Source organism: Anguilla anguilla, chromosome 9, assembly GCF_013347855.1.
Source record: "Anguilla anguilla isolate fAngAng1 chromosome 9, fAngAng1.pri, whole genome shotgun sequence".
NCBI classification, from domain to species: domain Eukaryota; kingdom Metazoa; phylum Chordata; class Actinopteri; order Anguilliformes; family Anguillidae; genus Anguilla; species Anguilla anguilla.
Window position 1 is genome coordinate 45718331 of NC_049209.1, and position 19148 is coordinate 45737478.

The following is a 19148-nucleotide window of genomic DNA, read 5'->3' on the forward strand; positions in this document are numbered from 1 at the left end:
TCTTACAGATGCTTGTGGTACCTTCATTTTTTTGGAAATTGCTCCTAAGGAGGAACCGGACTTGTGGAGGTTCGCAATTTGTGAAAGTTGAAGTTGTGAAAAACTGAGTTTGAATATCTTTAGCCTATGTGTATGTAAACTTTTGGCCTCAACTGTATATACTAACTAGTGTTATAGAAGACTCATTCCTCATTCCCCACTACATTAAAGGCAGCAATTGTAATTGGGAGTGACTTGAACCGGTCTTGTTTTCTGCACTTTTAACGGTATGTGAAAATGGGCACATTTTCAGTTGGCTTTATTTCTTTTTTTGATCATATGAAAGTGGTGGTCAGAACAGCCTGATTTTTGTGTGCTGTGTTGGATGGCTCACAGGAATGAAACATAGTTTATTTCACAGTTAAAAAAAACAAACAATACTAATGACGCCACAGCTTATTTTTAAACAGACAAAATTTATTTTTGTGGTTCTGGGTAAGCATTTCCATTTCGTGGGCAGGGAGTAACTGAAGTGGACGTTAGCCAAATGAAACATATTTGGGGCGTGTGGGTCCATCCTATTGACCGAAGTATCAGTGTTTACTTTTAATGGTGCTTTTTTTTAATAGTTTTAGCATTTCGGGTAATATATACAGACTAAAAAGCTTTGGTTATTAATGGCTGTAAATCTCACTCCTCCCTGAATGATCCACGTGAGCCACTGAGCCGTAAGAAGCAGGAGAGACCAGGCGTGAAGGAAACACACAACATTTTTTCTGCAGCCTTTCTTTTGCAGGAGGAAGCGTCAGAGAGAGAAGAGAAAGGCGCACAGGCGGCGAGGTGAAAAAAATTTAAAAAGCGAATTTCGAGGCGTGGTTCTTTGTGGCTTGGGTTGTCTCTCTCCCTCTATCTCTCTCTCCCTCTATCTCTCTCTCTCTCTCTCGTTGTCTTCCAGTGGTGAAAGCCAGAGGCGTTGCAGGTAAGCCGTCGAGGTCCGTGCAGTCATCCGTGATCCGTGGTCCGCGCGCGTTTCATCAGTAGCTGGTGGACACTGGAGGAAGGAGGAAAGGAAGGCCGCGCCTCAGGTTAACCCAGCGTTTCGGTGTCCTTTTTCAACATCTTTTTATTTTTTGTTGGCTTGTTTGACAGACACCTGTGCTGCTCTACGAGGGGATTATCCCAAATAGCTGCAGGTTTGCCATTAAGGCATCAATTTAGAACAAAACGCCTGGCTGGTTTTCCCTCAGGGAAGGTGTGTGTGTGTGTGGGGGGGGGGGTGGTGGTAGAGGAATTGAGTGACTTTCACACATCTGTTACTGTGACTGATATAAATGCCTTGCCATCCTCCTAACAGGCACTCTGTGTGAATCTCCAGGCTTTGGTATAGAAGCGCGTGGCGGACGTGACCCGCGCTGCGCCAGTGGCGGTATTTTCGGAGGGAAAGCGGGAGAGCCTGAGCTCTACTCACTCGTGCTGCTGGACAAGTAGCTGCTGCCGCCGCCGCCGAAGGAGGCCGAGCCGTAGCCGAGCCCCCCTCCGCCGTAGCCGCCGCCACCGCCGCCCAAGCTCAGGCCCAGCCCGTAGCCCCCCAGGCCTAAGCCGCCGCCGCCGCCGTATCCGCCTCCCAGTCCGCCTCCGTATCCGCCTCCCAGTCCCAGTCCGCCTCCGTATCCGCCTCCGTATCCGCCTCCCAGTCCCAGTCCGCCTCCGTATCCGCCTCCCAGTCCGCCACCTCCGGCTGCAAGGGCAAGGCCAGCTCCGCCCCCGCCCCCGCCCCCACCCCCGCCCCCGCCCCCGCCCCCGCCCATGACGGCAGTCTTGGACATGTGCACCGTGACTCCGCCTCCCGACTTCAGCCTAGACGAAAGGCAGACAGGCGCTGCGTTAGAGGCATTAACCTGGACATGTAACCGAATGACCATTATAATGCTGCCCTCAGCGATGGTGTCGATTTATCAGAAGAGGACAATATAAATGTGTTCTGATTTGTAAGACGTGTGCCTTTCCCTTAGCCCATGGGGCGGTAGGGCACTGCAGTGCTTAAGGAACTTCATAATTTACCAGGAAGCTGTGAGTCTGTGACAAAGCCTACAGGTACAGGTCCCGAGTGGACCATGACTGTCGCACCATTTAACAAACTAAGGGTACTTCATAAAGTATGTAGCCCTATATATTTGATATAAAGGTGCGGGAATGTAGTTTATGGTCATCTACTAAATAAGCGCACTCACCTTGTCTCCTCACTGTCCAGGAGTTTCTTGTAAGCAGTGATTTCAACATCCAGGGACATTTTGCTGGCGAGGAGTTCCTGGTACTCCTGCCCGTACTGAGTGATTTGCTGGAAGGGAAGGGTCCTGCGTTTAGTTCAGGTAAAAGCGAGTGTTTGAGCCCGCAAACAGACCTGACAGGTGGATTATGGAGGTGGGTTACATTCGGCCCACAAGATCAATACACGTCCGCGCGTTCCTCGTACTCCGATGACCAGTCGATGCGTACAATTTGAGCTGTAAGCTTACCACAAGATACTACCCCCACCAGCAAAATCACCTGCATAACCCCAAAACACTTGCAGCACGGAATCGGAAAATTAATTCAGCTGTAATTTAAAGAGCAACGGAAAGGGAGAGTGCCTTCTCCAGCTGAAATATTAAAAGGCTTAAAAATAACTAAAAGGTTGCTCCTATTTAGACCAGCGATGCTCCCTCCACCTCCCTAAAACATTTTGTGTACACATTAAGAGGTAAAAAGGTGTGCTCGAAATAACCATGATTAATGTGGTGTCACCTAAGACCGGGTGCCCACATAGAAAGCACAACTGCATTCTGGGATAATATGCAGTATAAATGTTTTTTGTGAAGCATTGTTGAACTTCTAAGCAAATATCTATTATCCATTCAGCCTCTTGTTGGAGCAACAAGCTACCATGTTCAATGGAGCAATTCCAGATAATTTGGTCTGCACAAACTGGCCAGCGCAAAGGCTTAGACTGGGTGATGGACTAGCCCTCCCAGGCAAAGGTCTGTGTAAGACTGAAGCTCACCTACTGGTACCCCTTTATCTTTTATCTTTTTAGGAAGCCTTTTTATAACACTTTGGCCAGGGACTGCTGATGAAAATGAGCCTTTTGGATAAATCTGGCACATTTACATTTGTTGTTGATTAATATGCACTGTCCCTTCTTAAATAAACTAAATAAATAAATACAATAAAATTAATCTGGTAATTATTTACGAGGATACTGCTTTCCTTAACTTGATGCTTGAGTGCTGAACCCTGACCAGTTTTGATGCACCACACTACAGAAGTACAGCAAAGGAGTGCTATAGTGTATCTACAGTAGAGCTCGCCATACTGGAGAACACAGAGTGCTGTCTCAGGGGGACCACTGGTTTACCTTTCTGATGTCATCCAGCTGGACCTTGAGGGTCGTCACCTGGTCCTGGTAGGTCTCTGTGTGTGTGCTGGAGTGAGACTCCGCCTCATCCACCTGAGACTCCAGCTGGGCGTTCTGCGGCGAGGGCACAGGTCAAAGGTCACAAAGGCTTGCAAACGGGCCGAATTCGCAAGTCGCCATTGGCCGCTTCCCAGAATGCGCAAGTCAGCCTTACGGCGGCAGCAAATAAGCTTTTTAAATTGCGCCAGCGTCGCCCTGTTAAAATACCGACGTGACGCTCACTAGTTATCGCCGCTGCTGCAGACGCAGCGTCTCCTCACAGACGCACGTTAGCAGAAGCGCTCGCTTTCAGAAATGCGTTCTGCGTGCTACCTCGCGCATCATCGTGTTAATTAACTAGGGACTAGGTCTTTAATCGGAGTTTGCGTCGACGCGCTCTGCTGCGAAGCCGCCTCGCGCTGCTCTCTCACGCCCGCGTTCTCGCCCCCGCGCTCACACTCACCAGCCCCTTCAGCCTCTCGATCTCCCGCTGCACAGAGTCGATCTGCAGCTTGTACAGACGCAGCTCCTCCTTTGTTGTGGTGAGGGTCTGGGTATTGGGCTGGGATGTTAGCGACATCATGGAGATCTGCAATAGTGCAAAATAAAAGTCAGCTTGCGTCTACGTGTGTGTGCGTGTGTGTGTGGCATCAGCCAAGTAACTGAATGAGGACCCCCCCCCCAGCTGCATGTACTGGATGGACATGGTGTAACAGATGACAATTGAACTGTTACAGACAAAACGCATCGATGCATATCAATTGTATACTGAAACTAGATGGAAATTCTTCACATGGTGAGCAGCTGGATTTACCAATTATCATGATTTGCTGTGGAGTCTGGGGTTCTTGGTTCTGTTCAGTGTAATAACAATATCCCATTTCCAATTCAATAGGTCCAAAATGATAAATACCAAGGAAAACATGAAGGGGTGACCTGTTCTCCATTACAGTTTCTTGTGTTTTTTCATTTGTTTTGATCCTGGATTTATTTTTGACCTGGCACTGGCACAATATATTGAATAACTTTTTTGGGGGGAGCTGTTTTGCAGTTGGTGCAGTACCGCAAATGTCCACTTGGATGCGAGAGGTTTACGCAGAACTGGTGCAATGACGGATATGGAGAGATGCACTCGCGTTCACCGTGCTCTGAAAGTCAAGGGCTGCCTAACTCCTTTAACAAGAGAGCCAGGGGCTACATTTACACACGACTATGACATCTCGGCCTCTGTTTGGAGGCAGAACCGGCATTAGATGTCTTCTGTAGCCTATGGGCGTGAAATTGTGTGGAGAGAAAATGATCACGCACATCTATGACAGGAAAATCGAGGAAACTGTCGAGTAAGTCACGCTAATTCAGTTGCAAAGCGCAGACCTACGTCAGAAATATATTTAACATGTGATATCAACGCATGCAATTATATGAAAGTAGAACGGGGTATTGATGAAAATATGTATTTAAAACTGTCTGAAATCTAGAGGAGTTCAACCGGCATCTGAGCGGTTAGTGTTTCAACTATGCATTTAACCAGGGTCTAATAGAGATTTAAAGAGGAAGACTAAAAATATCTGTGGGAATGGCTTGAGTAATAAACTCACTCAAGCTGTGGCTGACGTTTATGTCTGCAATACTGACAATTTCGCAGTACAATAAGGTCCATTTTGTGCAACTAATGAAGAGCAGAAGCAGAAAATTAATGCCACAGGGAGGGTTTTTGAGAGTGTAAGTATGCTGCATGCCGTTGCATGTGTGCTTGCTAGTCAGGGACTGCCGTAAGCCAAGTTTGGCACTCTTGCTCAGATAAATCAGGCGACTGCAGTTCCGTTCTCCAACGAAACTCCGAATAAGGACATCTGTTGAACAACGGCAATGCGGTGTCGTGTGCAAGTGAGTATGAAAAAGCATACGTACGCTGTCCTGGACTGAGACGAGGGCGTCCTGCTTGCTGCGCTGGGCCAGGGCTTCGTAGTGGTTTTTCACCTCCGCCAGCGCCGTGGTCAGGTCCTGCGCTTGGGCCGCGTTGTCCACCGAGATGGAGAAGGCCGACTTCACGCTGCCAGTCACGATGTTCCTCACCTCCTTCACTTTCTGCAGGGGGGGGGGGCAGAAACAGTCCGGACGTCACCAGGGTGTAGCGAAAATGCAACCCGCAGGTTTGGCGTCTGTCAACACTGGGGATCAATGATTGCACGCTGCCCGGAACGAGGCCCTTCATAAAACGTAGCTACAGCGTTTGAGCGAATGTATGTCAAATCTATTCGGCATTCGTACTGCGCCCTGCTTTGGCGTCTTGATTGCAAGTAAGACTGTGTAATTGTATGTTGCGCTGGTAGTGTGGTATCATGGTTTGGGAACTTGGCTTGTAACTCAACAGGGGGGTTATTTTCAAACGAGGCACTGCTGTTGTACCCTTGAGGAGGGTACTTAACTTGAATTGCTTCAGCAGAAATATCCAACTGGATTAATGGATTGTGTGTAAATGTGTAATCTTGTGAAAATGTAATTGCGTCTGTTGACTGCTGATATTTATGTACGTTCATGCGTACACGCGGGAACAGCCAACAGAAAGCTTCTCCTTTGAATGGGGAAACCTAGTCTGTAATTACAGCAGATGCCAGGTAGCCGAAATTACCCTGTCCCTTTACTTCACGAGCAAAAATCTGATTTGGCTCTTCTTAATCAAGCCTTGTGAGACGAAGACGAAGGTGAGTCGCGGTGCACTTGAAAGAAAGTCACGTAGTCTGACGTGTGTAATGAGAGGCACTCGAATGGCTTCTCCCCGCCGATAGCTTCATTAGCATGCGCCGTGGTCACCTGATTGATTTTAGCCGAAGCAGCCAGACGAGAGTGCAGAGAGGCTTTCAGGTAATTTGAATTTCCGTGATTGATGGAAAGACATTTTAATAGCGCGGAGGAGAGCTTAACCGAGGCAGAATCTCAAGGAGGCTTTGGGAACAACGTCACCCCTTTTCTGGTACAGTGCAGATCAAGAACACTGAAGCTTAAGCCTTTTTTTTTCCCACTAGATGACCAAACCTGAAGACGCCGCCTTTTAACTTGCTGTTCAAAGGAAGTGAATCTCATTGTTGACAGGCCACCAGGACTATAAAAAGTATGGGTTGTGCCTATTTGTGCAAGTCAGAAACCTTTGACTGCCTTTTGGTTTTCAGATATTTTCAGTAGATTATGTCATAGTAGATGACGTCATCTAGATAATACATATTTTTAAAATGCGTAGTTGCCATTAACAGGTGTTTGATGAGTGTAATGTTAGACTCCACAATTGCTGAGAATAAGGCCCATTGTTTAAGGTAACTATAAAAATCACAAAAGATGAAGCATCAATATTAACCTCATATATTCACATGTGGGTTTTTTGTATAGTACTATACATGCATCTGTAAACATATATAAATGTCAGTAACTGAAATTCTTATGTTGCACATTGTTTGCATATCCAAAAATATACCTTATATCTTATATGTGGGATTTGAATAGTGCCCTTATGGGGTTCTAGGTTGCAATAAAAAGACAGTAACAACCTATTGATCCAAAAACAACATGACAATCAAGAGGGATTTAGTAAGACTGTTATGGGGCCAATGTAAACAGTGAATGAATGGTTTTCACTTCCATTGCTAAGCAATGAAATGGCAGAAACTCAATGAGGCAGGAATGGGCTGGTCAGTCTGTAACAGTAACAGAAACATGAAGAGACAGGAAGAGACTGTATTTCTTTGGATGTCGTTTCTACGGCAGGTTGAAGCACATGCATTCCTCTCTCGGTATTTAAAAGTTACTTACAGCGTCATACACTTGCTTGGAAAGAGCTATCTGATCTTCCAGTCCCCCGATGCTGGTTTGAAGCTCAAAAATGGTCAGGTAGAGATTGTCGACCTCCTGCAGATGTGCACGGGTATATTTTAGGCAAACACTGACAAAACTCAGAATCAAATAGAACATGATTTCTCCTGAGTGCTCTTATGGTGAAATAAACATACTTCTTTCAAGGTCGTCCAATCAATTTCTAGATTCTTGGTCTGTGATGCCTCCTCTTCGTACCTTTTCAACACAAAAGGCAACAGAACAATCACTCAAAATGGACATTGCCGCATGATACACAAGATACAAGATATTGCTGCGCACCATGTAATTCATGAAATATATCTATATATGTCAACATCAAAAAAACACATTTTGAACTGATGGATTCTTGTGGGAAAGCTATACTGAAGTCTTGCTGGTTTGTATCGATAAACAAAAGGAAAAAGGACAGGAGGTAACGCACCTGGCCTGGACGTCTTCGATGATGCCCTTGTAGTGCTCGATCTCGGCGATGATGGCCTCCTTGGTGGCCGTCAGGCTGTCGATCTGGGTCTTGTAGGATCCGATGGCGGAGGTGAGGAGGATGGACGTGCTGGCGGGGCCGCCCTGGTCCGGGTTGGTGAACATGGAGATCTTTGCCTTCAGGATGGCGTTCTGCTGCTCGAGGGTGCGGGCCTGTCACACGAGAGAGGGGAACAGCAGACCCCCCCTGTGACTGTGTGTTTTTTGGGAAAGCCGGCAAACTTTTTTTCACGAGCACCTTTCACGCAGGGGTGTCCTATCTGGGACCAAAGAAGTTTCAGAAGAATTAAGCTGTAAATATTTCTCCTTTTCGGAATATATATTTTGTTTACGTTCAGATGTTTCATAAGTTCACACTGCTCAAGTCTCACTTAAGCCACGCCGCCAGGATGTCAGGATGACACGCCCTGTCCCACCACACCCCCCTAGTGCTTCTCCTATTCCTGAAATTTACTCCATGTCTCCCAGAAAACAATTTTTTGCCATTTTTGTCTGTCAATAAATTTTAAGCTAGATAACAACAGCCTACTGTGGTTTTAACATCCTTTATAATGCAATAAATTAATATGATAATATTTCCAAATTGTGATATTAAACGACATCTGTCTTTTAACATCACAATTTGGAAATATTTTCATTTACGTTTGTATTAAATATTACGTTGCATCCTGATATGGGTGTCAGATGACGGTATTTAATTTCCACCGCTATTAACCTCAGTCATGTATAGGGTCTATTCAAGACTGAGCAAAGAATCCAACCCAATTTAAAATGCAGTTATATTATTTTTTTTAAAAGCTTTGGTCTTCTCTGGAAAATCCTGGAGGAATGGATGGATGGATGTCTGGTAGAGCTGATGATGATTGCCTGCAGAGCAATTCAACGGTTTTCATTTTTCGTAGATGGAAAATGGTTGGTGCAATCACTGTCAGTTCGGTGTCTGTTGTGCATCACGATATTTCTCGCAGCAGCTGGGGCATCTCCTCAGCTCTTTTTATTAAACGCGCTCGCGGGGTGACAGTTTTATTTAAAGGTTTCTAGGCGAGAGCTGTTTCTGAGATGGTAGCATTAAAGTGAAATTGGCGACTGGTGTATAATCCAAAAAAAAATTGCTTTGCCATCTCCTAAAACATACACCTTTTGTTCTAACCTGCGGGAAAAAGGCAAGCTTATTGTGGGTCTCTGAAATGCTTTGGAAGGAGGGGAGCTGTGTTTGAAGTGGCCTTGTACTACTACACATCAAGACACAGTGTTATGGATAAGACAACTGTTTGAACACAATGTTTGAAAGAATAATTGAGGTCAGTTAAACTATTGAAATAATACCATAATACCAGAAACGAATGATGTAGTGATTAATCAAACCATGCCTGGAAGACATTTGAATAAATTGGGAAAGATTTAAATTGCGTTCAAGGAATTATTTCTGCCTGAAAGATTAATTGATCGCAAGAATAGACCACCATTAGGTATTGATTCTGGCGAAATACTTATTTAAGAGCAATGTTTGGATTCGACAGATACTGGGCTCACTTAACGCCATACACAGGAACGACATGAATTATTATTTCTTGTTATTTTTGCAGCTCATTTTACAAATTCTGCAAGCGCGAAATAACTCTATAGAATTAATTGCGGCCACAGACAGCAAAATAAGCTTTGAGCAGCCAAAGTTTTATTTAAAACTTTTGGTAGATAAATAATTTAAAACCCGGATTTTGCCTTATCTCAGGAGTTCTCCTGGACGGTGTTTAAAGGAAAATAAGCCTCAGATTTAGAGCTTCAGCCAAGTGCCGCGCGGGTTGAAGTCAGAAGAGGATGAGGAGCGTACCTTGTCGATGAAGGTGGCGAATTTGTCATTGAGGGCCTGCAGCTCCTCCTTCTCCTTCAAGCGGGTGACCTGAACTGTGTCCACAGACGGGAGGGAGGGGTCCAGGATGGGCACGGGGCTGATGCCGGCATCCACGGTGGTGGTGGTGGTGAGGAAGGACGGGTTGAAGCCGTACCCCCCGATCTTGAAGATGCGTCCCGCCAGCCGGGCCCTCAGCGGGGCCACACCGGCCCGGAACCCAGCCAGCCTGCCGCCGGCTCCGCCCCCGAGGCCCAGCCCGCCGCCCAGGCCCAGGCCCAGCCCGCCGCCGCCGCCGCCGCCGCCGCCGCCGCCCAGACCCAGACCCAGCCCCAGACCGCCGCCGCCGCCGCCACCCCCGCCCAGCCCCAAGCCGCCGCCCAGCCCCAAGCCCAACCCGAGGCCCCCTCTCAGGCCGAGTCCACCGCCCCCTCCTCCTCCTCCTCCCATCCCCACCGACCTGGACATGGCCAGCCCCATGCCCCCGCTGCTCCGGCCGGACGAGAAGAGCCGGTTGCCCCCGTACACGGCCCCGTGCCGGACCGACCTCCCCGTGATCTTTATGCTTGCCTCTGACATGCCGCCTTCAGTCCCAGCGTCCGGGTGTCTGAACTTGAACTTCTCCCGAGCAGACAGGCTCTCTCCGGGCGGCCCGGGCGTCTTTATATACCTCAGGGGTGACGGGGGCAGGGGGGAACCCCGCGCTCCGATTGGCTGCCGCCGCTGCCGGTGTCACTCAAAAGGTACGGGCTGAAAGGGGGGCCAGCGTCTGCCCTGCAGGCTCAGATATCTCAGGAACGTGTAGAGAAGCCTCTCGGGGCTCGGGGGCAAGTTTGATTTAAAGTGCAATCAATTATACACCGTCCACGCCCTGAACGCAAACAGACTCAGGAGGCTATTTTACAAGAGCTTTATTATACCAACACCTCAGCATCACCAGCTCCCACTTTTGTTGTTAGATGATTTAAAAAAAAAAAAAACCAAAAAAAAAAACGCCCTGGCAGATTCCGATCCACAGCGCTAATTCCCTAAACTCTGCAGCACGGAGGACGCCTTTCAACGACACGTTGCTCCTGTAAATTACTCTGATGGTTTTCCAGCGAGAGAGAGAGAGAGAGAGAGAGAGAGAGAGAGAGAGAGGCAGCTGAATTGATGTGTTTCAGCCCATCGCTCGAGCGCCCCAGAGGAAAATGGAAACTCTGGCGTTAGCGAACGGTATGCAACATGCTACAACAGCGAGGGGTCTCCTCAGAGTTGGGCCTGCGCTCAGCACGCTGCGCTCCGCAGTGCATCGTCCCTCCTCCTAACTGACCAGCAGGCTTTGGAGTATCAGGAAAGCAGCGGGGTGCTGGTCCCTACTCCCACAGCAGACAGTAGAAGGTGTTTGTACATACAGATAACTTTACCCCCCCCCACTTTGAATGACCTGGTAATGCAAAGCTCATTACATAGATGGGACATCAAATACCCGTACCCTTTTCCCTTATAGCTACCCATTACTCTTACGGGGAAACATGCCGTGCGATATGTTTAGCACGAACACCCCCCCCCCCCCAACCCCCCTCAACCCCCCCACCCTCCCCATTAGTTGAGATGCTGGCAGGACTCTAGGGCTTTACTTTATGAGGACAATTAGGAACATGCCTTCCTGGAAGGCAGCCAAAGGAGGTGTGCTTTATGGAATACCTCAACAGCACCTGGCCCGCTGCCATGTCCCTGGATTAAGAACACTGACATCAGCCTGTAATTAGAAATAAAGTGGGGGGAGGGGATACTTTCCCATCCTTACCATACGTTCTTGGTCCGGTGGCCTGATCCCCTGCAAGCGACTGGCTGTATCCCAACCCTCCCTGGCTTGGGGGTCAGAGGTCACATGTATGCAATTATTGTATGGATACGTATATGACATTCACATTTAATTTTTAAGTGAATGTACTACATCGATCAAAAAATCAATTGCAATAATTTGTAATCCAGCAAAAGCTCAAAAACTGGCCAGGTGTCTGAATACTTTTGTAAGGCACTACACAACTTGTGATTGATACATTATGTGAAATGAACTCTTTAGACTCCAGTAAAGTCCCTGCATATAACTGACAACAAATATGTATTTTCACCAATTTTCAGATCAAGTCTTCCATTAATTGTGTATTTTAATTTGTACAAATATTTGCTGAAATTTTTCAGGTATCTGCAGCAGAGTTTTCAATTTTTTACTGAGGGCTAAACAGATGAAAGGGGGTTAAATGTGGATTTGACGCAAGGCCAGGTACCGAGTTGACAGCCGGGGTCCATGTCCTGAAAGTAGTCCTTACACAGCTGAATGTGGAGCTCCCGCCTGCAGCCTCGGGGAAGGGCCAGGCCAACAGTTTTCTATTACACAGACTGAGATGTATCGGCTGCAGTGAATCTCCCTTTGTCCTCGCAGAGGGAGATGCAATTATGTGATAGTACCCTATTGGGGGAGTGGCTGAGGCCTATGTGATGGATCCCCACACAACTGTTGTGGTAGCCCCCCCCCCCCCCCCCCCCCCAATTCCCCCCTTCCCCTTACATTCCTTTCCTTTTGGCCAGAAAGGAGAAAAAAATAAAATATATTTGCATTTTCATCTCAATGCAGCAATTATCAGATCTTAAGTGTTTTACATTCCATCTCCCAGAGATCATCAGCCGAGAGAGTTTGAGGTAATGAGCTATGGGGAGCAAAAGATAGTAATTCATAATTCAGATCACCTTTCACAAGTGCAGTCCTATAGCTGCACGCGATAGGGCGTTTGCACCGCGACCAGAGCAGTGTGAGTGAAGAGCGTGATCCTGCATGGACGCAAGCCCATGTGCACTGCACGGGAACACGAGGTGTTTCGGTGTTACGGAAATCCAAAGAAAATCATCTTCTACAGCGATAACAGCTTTACCCACGCAGAAAAAACTGATATATCAAGGAAAAGATGATATCGGAGGCTATTTCAGCCTCAGGCGTACGGGATCTGAAAGGTGAGAACGGCGGCGCAAGGTTAACCGATTCATCTACTGAATAAAATACGGTAGACCGTAACCATCCTGACATTTTTTTTCGAGGGGCCGTCCTGTTTAATGACACTGAAATAACACAAGCCGCGACAAAGGCCAGGAGACACGGCAGGCGGGGTCTGCGCAAGTGAGCCGTGGCGGAGGTCAGCGGCACGCCTTGATGGACAGAGGCCATTGTACCATAAGATTATTACGTCTGTTCACCGGCGCCGCAAACAACCCGCTGACATTCAGGAACAAGCACGAGCTTAGTGCTCGCGTCTCCTCAAACACCATGGGGCTACGTGTGTGTTGTGCATTCCAGTTCCTCTCACCGCGACCAGTGTAAGCCAGCCGCATAAGTAATTATCCTTGGGATTGCATTCCTGCTAATGCGTATCGCCACTCATTAATGGTATGCGCAGTCCACCGTTAAACAAGGTCATGGCGCTAATGTGCCGTGGGCAGAGAGAGCGTCCGTTGCTGGGAAGTGATCGTCGAAGTCAGTGACAGCGCCACCCCCCTCAAGGAAAAAAAAGCAAGCCCTAACAACATGGCGTCGTGATGATCGCTTACCTGAACCGCCTCCAAAAATAAATAAATAAATGAATAAATTGCTGTCAGGATGACAAAGAGGGCAGTGAGTCATATGAATATCTGTGAGAAACACCATTAACACATAATTATCTCCTGGATAAATTCCACAGCGCTCCATATTGGCCAATTGAATCAAATGTTTAATAATAATAAAAAGGAAAAATATGTGCAATTAGGCTGAGTTTCCCCTCACGTACCAACGGTGCAACTGTTACATCATTAATGTGAATCATTAATCAGCGTATGGATTATGAGGCACTTTCCATAGGGCACGATGCTTTTGCCAGCTTTGTCTTGCTGCAGGTAGCTGGACATTCCAGATGTTAGCTGGGATACACTATCCTGCAGGTTCGATCAGGCCCTGTCCTGATGACATAAGCGCTGCCCCCTTGTTCTGATTGGTGGAAATCCTGGCACGGTATAAGGCTTTCCGATGTGAGAATAAAACCCGACCCTTCCAATTTATTTCACTCAAGCACTCAGAGTGGTTGCAGTACGGAGCGTCTAGTTCGGTATTAACACCAAGTCACGTGGTTACAACATGTAAAGGGGTTACTAAACTTGTCACGTGTATGCACGTACAACTGAGTATTAAAATAGATATGCGAACAATTAATCGGAGCTTTAAAAACCTCATAATTAATGGCCCCTACATCTTTTGACATGACGTGAGACAAATGTATGTGGTGGTATCATAAAGTCAATGCAATATCCTGTTGAAAAAGTCAAACATTTCGTTGTGCAACGAATTATTTTAGATTGACAGGACGGTTGCTGCACACAGAAATATCATTATATATATATATATATATATATATATATAGATCGTTATATAAAATTGCAATCATCAAAAGATTAAGAATACATAAAACCATAATACATATGCATCTCCAGTTTGAATTTGATTTACATTTCACGAATTTCATTCCATATTCAATTTAAACGAAATAGCAATTAAATACAAATAACCAAATTACTTTTAAGATGATGTCTCTTTTATTATAGGCCATAAGTTACACTATAAATACCAGGATTTATAAACATAACAGGTAATGAAAATCAAGTGATCTTTTCTAGGAAAGCAAACTTAAGTCTAGGATTTCGTACATTATCACTAACAAACTGAAACACACACACGTATATATACCTCTGGAAGAATAATTAAGTGTTACTTTGGAGAAAAATATTAAACTAAAACAATAAAGTACTATCACCAAAACTTCTATTGCACTTTAACTGTTTGAAAAAAATGAGATAATTATATTTGTCCACTCTCAATAAATAGCTCATTTAAAATATATTTGCACATTAAGAATTTTCCTGCACTGTTCAGCGAATTGCAATTACTCTCCTCTGGTTTATTTGGAAGGTTAATGCAAAAACCCACGTTATGACGTACAGGCAAATCGATACATTTTTAGCCCTGCTTATACGGTCAGTATATTCTCGAGATTGAACTATTGCCCATTTCAGAAGGTGCTTGATTAATTAAACAGTGATAATTTTGGGAAGCCTTGTCTTATATATGTATATATTTAAATATACATTTACATACATACATGATTTTACAACAAAATATGCAAGGAATAAATTGATTATATTAGGAGGAAAAAAATCGTCCATGTTGCCTCTTCAGTTCAGCACCACAAGTGATGGACAGCGCTCAGCCGGAATACAAAACTTCCAACATCCTGGCCCTTTTCAATTCTCCGGAACATCGAAAAGCTACACGCCGTTACCCAGCGGAATTGTTTGAAATTTACAATACATTCCACTTCGTCCCTCGGATCCGTTATTTTCCCAAGACAATACACCATCGGAAGTAAGTCATCATCGCCGCACAGCAGTATTTACATAGACAGGACCGAACTCGCGGTGTTAAAAGTATTTAGAGTGTAGCCTAAGTGGTAAATTATTGCCCTTCGAGGCCAGGGTGTTAATTTGTGCCATATTACTCCTCTCGGGTACTCTGGTACGCTGTAATGAAAGAGTATGCCACCGTACATGCGTTTGTTGAGCGGTTTCTATGTTTCCCCTAGATTCTAATGATCTGATTATACCGTTTCTATTTACAGTTATCCCCTGGCTATATTGTATTTATCAGGACAAGGCGACGGTTTCCAGCAAATGGTCGTGTCCCTGTTCCGTATGTTCAGTGTCAGCTTTAGAGCCGTTTTCTGGGACGGGTATGATACTTGAGTTTTCCTGAGTCGTCGTATTTTCATCACATTTCTGGACTGCAGAGGGTGGCCGGTGCCCGGAATCTCTGTGCGCAGGTCGCACCATGATGCATTGTCTGACTGCCGCTTTGCCTTTCTCTGTTTTGGGGCTGCAGTTGTCTCGTTCGTATTCCTCCTGAGCTTTCTGTATCTTCCGCTTTTTCATTTTGCTTTTGTGAAAGTGAAAAGTAGTGAGGGAAACCAGTATGATCCCGATAATCACCGCGACCAACGCGATGAGCACGAGAGTGGACGAAAAAACCTGGAATAAGTGCTCCACTTGATCGATGCACGTGCCATTTGTCTGGGTAGTCCCGTTCAAGGTGCAAAGTGGAATGGTTAGCGCCAATCTCTCGGTTGTCCTGGCACTCATTTAGTAGGTTTCACAGGTAAGCGTCCGTTTTCCAGATTGTAAAAAAAAAGATCCGCAGATACGATTTCCTTCTTTTGTATCTCAAGCTGACTGTCGGTATCGCGAGTCCGCTCGGATTAAATGCCTTAGGTTTCCCATAGGAGTTGCCTGAAAAATTGACCCAATACAGCAGAAATTAACATTCCATTGGGGAGAGCAGTGCAGCCAGTCAGTGACAAACCAATGGCTAAATAATATCAAGCACGATCGGAGCCGTGTACTGCACACATCTCTTAACTGAAATTACCATTTTTTCCACCTAGAAACTATATCAAAGCACAATCCAATACAAACGAAATTCGACAGTGGTACATTTTTCATGGATGTTAGTGTTAGCGCGAACAAGATTACAGCCCATTACCGTCAAATTCACCTTCGTAAATAGTTATAGCCTATTAAATTGCATACTGCTCGTAATATATTGGGATACGTGAATGTGTACATTGAAAAAATTGGAAATATTCGTTTACAAAACTTGGAAAATTGAAAGAACGAAATAGGGGATTTGAATGCTGGAGCAATGAAACCTACTTTCTGCAGGGCAGGGCATCGTCCCCATTGCTTGCCTCAGTACCAATACACTACGCTAATATGCAACATTGGCCGTTATGAATAATGATATGACGTTATAAAAACATTAAATAGGCTATCATATAGCTAGTCGGAAACCCGTAATCTGTGATAAATTTAAATTGTCAAATGTTAGAATTGTATTTGCTTATTACCGAATTTCTTGAACGATTTAACACACGTCCATCTCTATCTATGTGTAAATGTGTTTCCACCTTGAAAGCATGAAAATATTACACAAAATGTTATAATCTTACCCGCTTAACCTGCCACGTCCCCTCTGTTCAAAAGTCGAAGACCGGCTGGAGTAGCACTATTCTGAAAAAAGAGGCAATTTGGGGAGCACAAACAAGCCAGCCAATCCCAACAGATCGGAATGACGTATCCCATTAGACAATTCTAAAGCATCGCTCTGCCCCGCGCCTCCATTCATGCATATCTCTGTAGGACAATCGTCATTCGAATCGAACATGAAGCATTACAGAAATAAGCGGCACGCGCCGTCCCAGTGATTTAATTTCCCCACAACTGTGTTGTAATGCACGTTGCGGTGTAGGTCGTTCGACCAGCCTTAAATATGCCGCAATAGAAGGCATAAGGTTTGATAACTTGCCCAGATAGGGGGACGGAAAGCAGTTTTCTTAAGGTCAAATCGTATAGTTTATGAGTATAAACCACGCAGCAAACAATTTAAAACCTTTTTCCAGCCAACACCAGCAAGGGTTCACAAACTCATAAATCTCATGGAAGAGAGGGGAAAGTCATCGGAAGAACAAGCAATTTACAATAAAATGGGATATGAAGAGGAGCGGTGGGAATAGGCTACACAACACGTTTTACAATGAGATTCCGCACATCTTATGCAAAGACACGCTTCAAAGAGTAACCAATATCAGCGTCAATGTGCAGAAACATGGTTCCACTGAATAACCTCAAAAATAAAATATATTGTGACATTTCTCGCAAGTATAGATAGTTAGACATCACAATTTATTTATTTAACATTTATTACACGTGCAGTAACGGACGGGGTTTGTCCTGTGTCTTAGCTGAACTCAACCGTGGGCTTCAGTCACCGTGCGCGCCTGATTAAATGGCGCTGTCCAGTGCTGAAACAGTGATGCAATTCAGACGCGTTGGCTTGTGGTGGCTACATGCTATATATGGTACTTTGAGTTTCGTCTGTACCTGGAATCAAATCAGTTGTTGCATCAATATTGTGTACTGATCATGGAAAACAGAATTCTAGGCTTGTACCAGTATCTCATATGCAGTCTGCATGCTCAACCTATAATTGCATATTCATTTTTGACTCTGTTTAAACTTTTAATTTGACTGTGTCTCCTGCATTTCTCACAGCTTTATGCCTGTGAAGTTTAATTTAGCTATTAGAGGTTCTTAATGTCATCTTCTGTTAAGTTCTGTTTAAATATTAGCACTACTTGATCACTGTGTAACTTGCACAAGAAATGCTGCACAGAGTTCTGGGAATTGTGCGCGGTTGTCTTGAGAAATAAATGAATGATACTTCTCTCTAGTATGCACATCTGATGACCTTCTAACGCATAAAATTAAACTCAAATAAAACTCGAACTAACAATTAAATGACATGCATTCTCTATGGGAGGTTTATTAATAAAGGGTTATTTAATCATTTCTCAGTAAAAACACATTACTGATAATCTTCTTCCATCCATTCCACAGATGGACTGTATTGAACCATGACAGTAGGAAACAAGCTTTTCTAACTAGTGCGTGCTGTGCTTTTCCATCAGTGAAAACCGTAATGGTGTTTTGGAGAAACGAGTCCGATAAGAACTGAGTTGGGAATACCCCCAACACAGCATGTTGACTGAAGTCAATTATGAGATCAAGCAGGTCTTATCTGGAGAATACAAACATGCCAACAAATTCCACACAGGAAGATATATTCCTGAGGCTACACAGCTAGTTCTTCTTCATTTTTACACATGGAATTAAATATCAGCCCGTCCATCTGTTAGCAATAACTAAACAGGATGGAGAATGGAAACCTTCCTGCTTTCAAAAGAGTTTAGGGGCTCAAGGCTGTGTGTGGTACAGAGTTATGGTTTGGCTCTTTTGCAGTGGCGTCCCCAGATGCCAATCATACCAGAGTTGGGCAAAGGTTCAGGTTCTTGATGAAGAGATAGTTATTTGCTGGGCAGCTCCCTTTACTTTAGAGCAAAAATTGAATAACCGTCCCATGTAGCAACTATAATCCTTTGTATAATAACTTATGGTTTCATGACAAATTGCTCTATTCGGTCATTAAAGAGCTCATGACATTTATTACAATGGGGTTCCCTGGTGTCCTGGAAAAGTTCCCAGTCTGGCCACCTGATCATCTGCATATTTAATTGGCTTAATAACTCCACCTCAGCCAATGGGTGGCAATGTTCTGTTGCCATGTGTTACGCAGATGGGAGCCGCATACTGGTGGCAGTAGTGTGGGATTTCCCCTCCAATTCTCTGTCATGCACTCTGGGATAATGAGATAAAAGGTACTACTCTGGGCATATAAAAAGTCAACAGACCCTTAATGAAATGGCAGGTTTTTTGTCTTGTAAAAGCGTGAAATCAAGTTAAATCATGTTAGACCCACTTCCACCTCTAATGAGCAGCCAACAATATCTGGAGTTCAGGCTTTGCATCACAAAAAACCTGATATCTCAATAAGGGTGTGTAGACTTTTTATATCCACTGTGCATGAAT

At 45.1% G+C, this 19148-nt stretch overlaps 2 protein-coding genes across 2 annotated transcripts; both read right to left on the reverse strand.

Annotated features, from left to right (window-relative positions):
* Window positions 1-435: 435 nt before the first annotated feature.
* si:dkey-183i3.5 (thread biopolymer filament subunit alpha) lies at window positions 436-10257 on the reverse strand. Its single transcript, XM_035433608.1, has 10 exons — window positions 9591-10257; window positions 7701-7912; window positions 7414-7474; window positions 7217-7312; window positions 5324-5500; window positions 3876-4001; window positions 3374-3487; window positions 2211-2317; window positions 1448-1836; window positions 436-1030 (listed from the first exon to the last, which is right to left on the reverse strand). The coding sequence occupies exons 1-10, from the start codon at window positions 10185-10187 to the stop codon at window positions 1014-1016; spliced, it is 1896 nt and encodes a 631-aa protein (XP_035289499.1). The 5' UTR covers window positions 10188-10257; the 3' UTR covers window positions 436-1013.
* A 3930-nt stretch (window positions 10258-14187) lies between these two features.
* Window positions 14188-16970, reverse strand: LOC118235451 (uncharacterized protein C11orf87 homolog). Its single transcript, XM_035432846.1, has 2 exons — window positions 16673-16970; window positions 14188-15953 (listed from the first exon to the last, which is right to left on the reverse strand). The coding sequence occupies exon 2, from the start codon at window positions 15804-15806 to the stop codon at window positions 15315-15317; it is 492 nt and encodes a 163-aa protein (XP_035288737.1). The 5' UTR covers window positions 15807-15953; window positions 16673-16970; the 3' UTR covers window positions 14188-15314.
* Between the last annotated feature and the right edge of the window lie 2178 nt (window positions 16971-19148).

What these genes read in the sequence shown, in the direction of transcription:
- si:dkey-183i3.5 (XM_035433608.1), bottom strand. Translation starts at nt 10,187, where the DNA reads ATGTCAGAGGCAAGCATAAAGATCACGGGGAGGTCGGTCCGGCACGGG. An exon ending in CCAAGCAAGTGTATGACGCT is followed by an intron (nt 5,501 to 7,216) that starts GTAAGTAACTTT and finishes CCCCCCCTGCAG; the next exon opens with AAAGTGAAGGAGGTGAGGAA. An exon ending in AGCTGGATGACATCAGAAAG is followed by an intron (nt 2,318 to 3,373) that starts GTAAACCAGTGG and finishes CTTCCCTTCCAG; the next exon opens with CAAATCACTCAGTACGGGCA.
- LOC118235451 (XM_035432846.1), bottom strand. Translation starts at nt 15,806, where the DNA reads ATGAGTGCCAGGACAACCGAGAGATTGGCGCTAACCATTCCACTTTGC.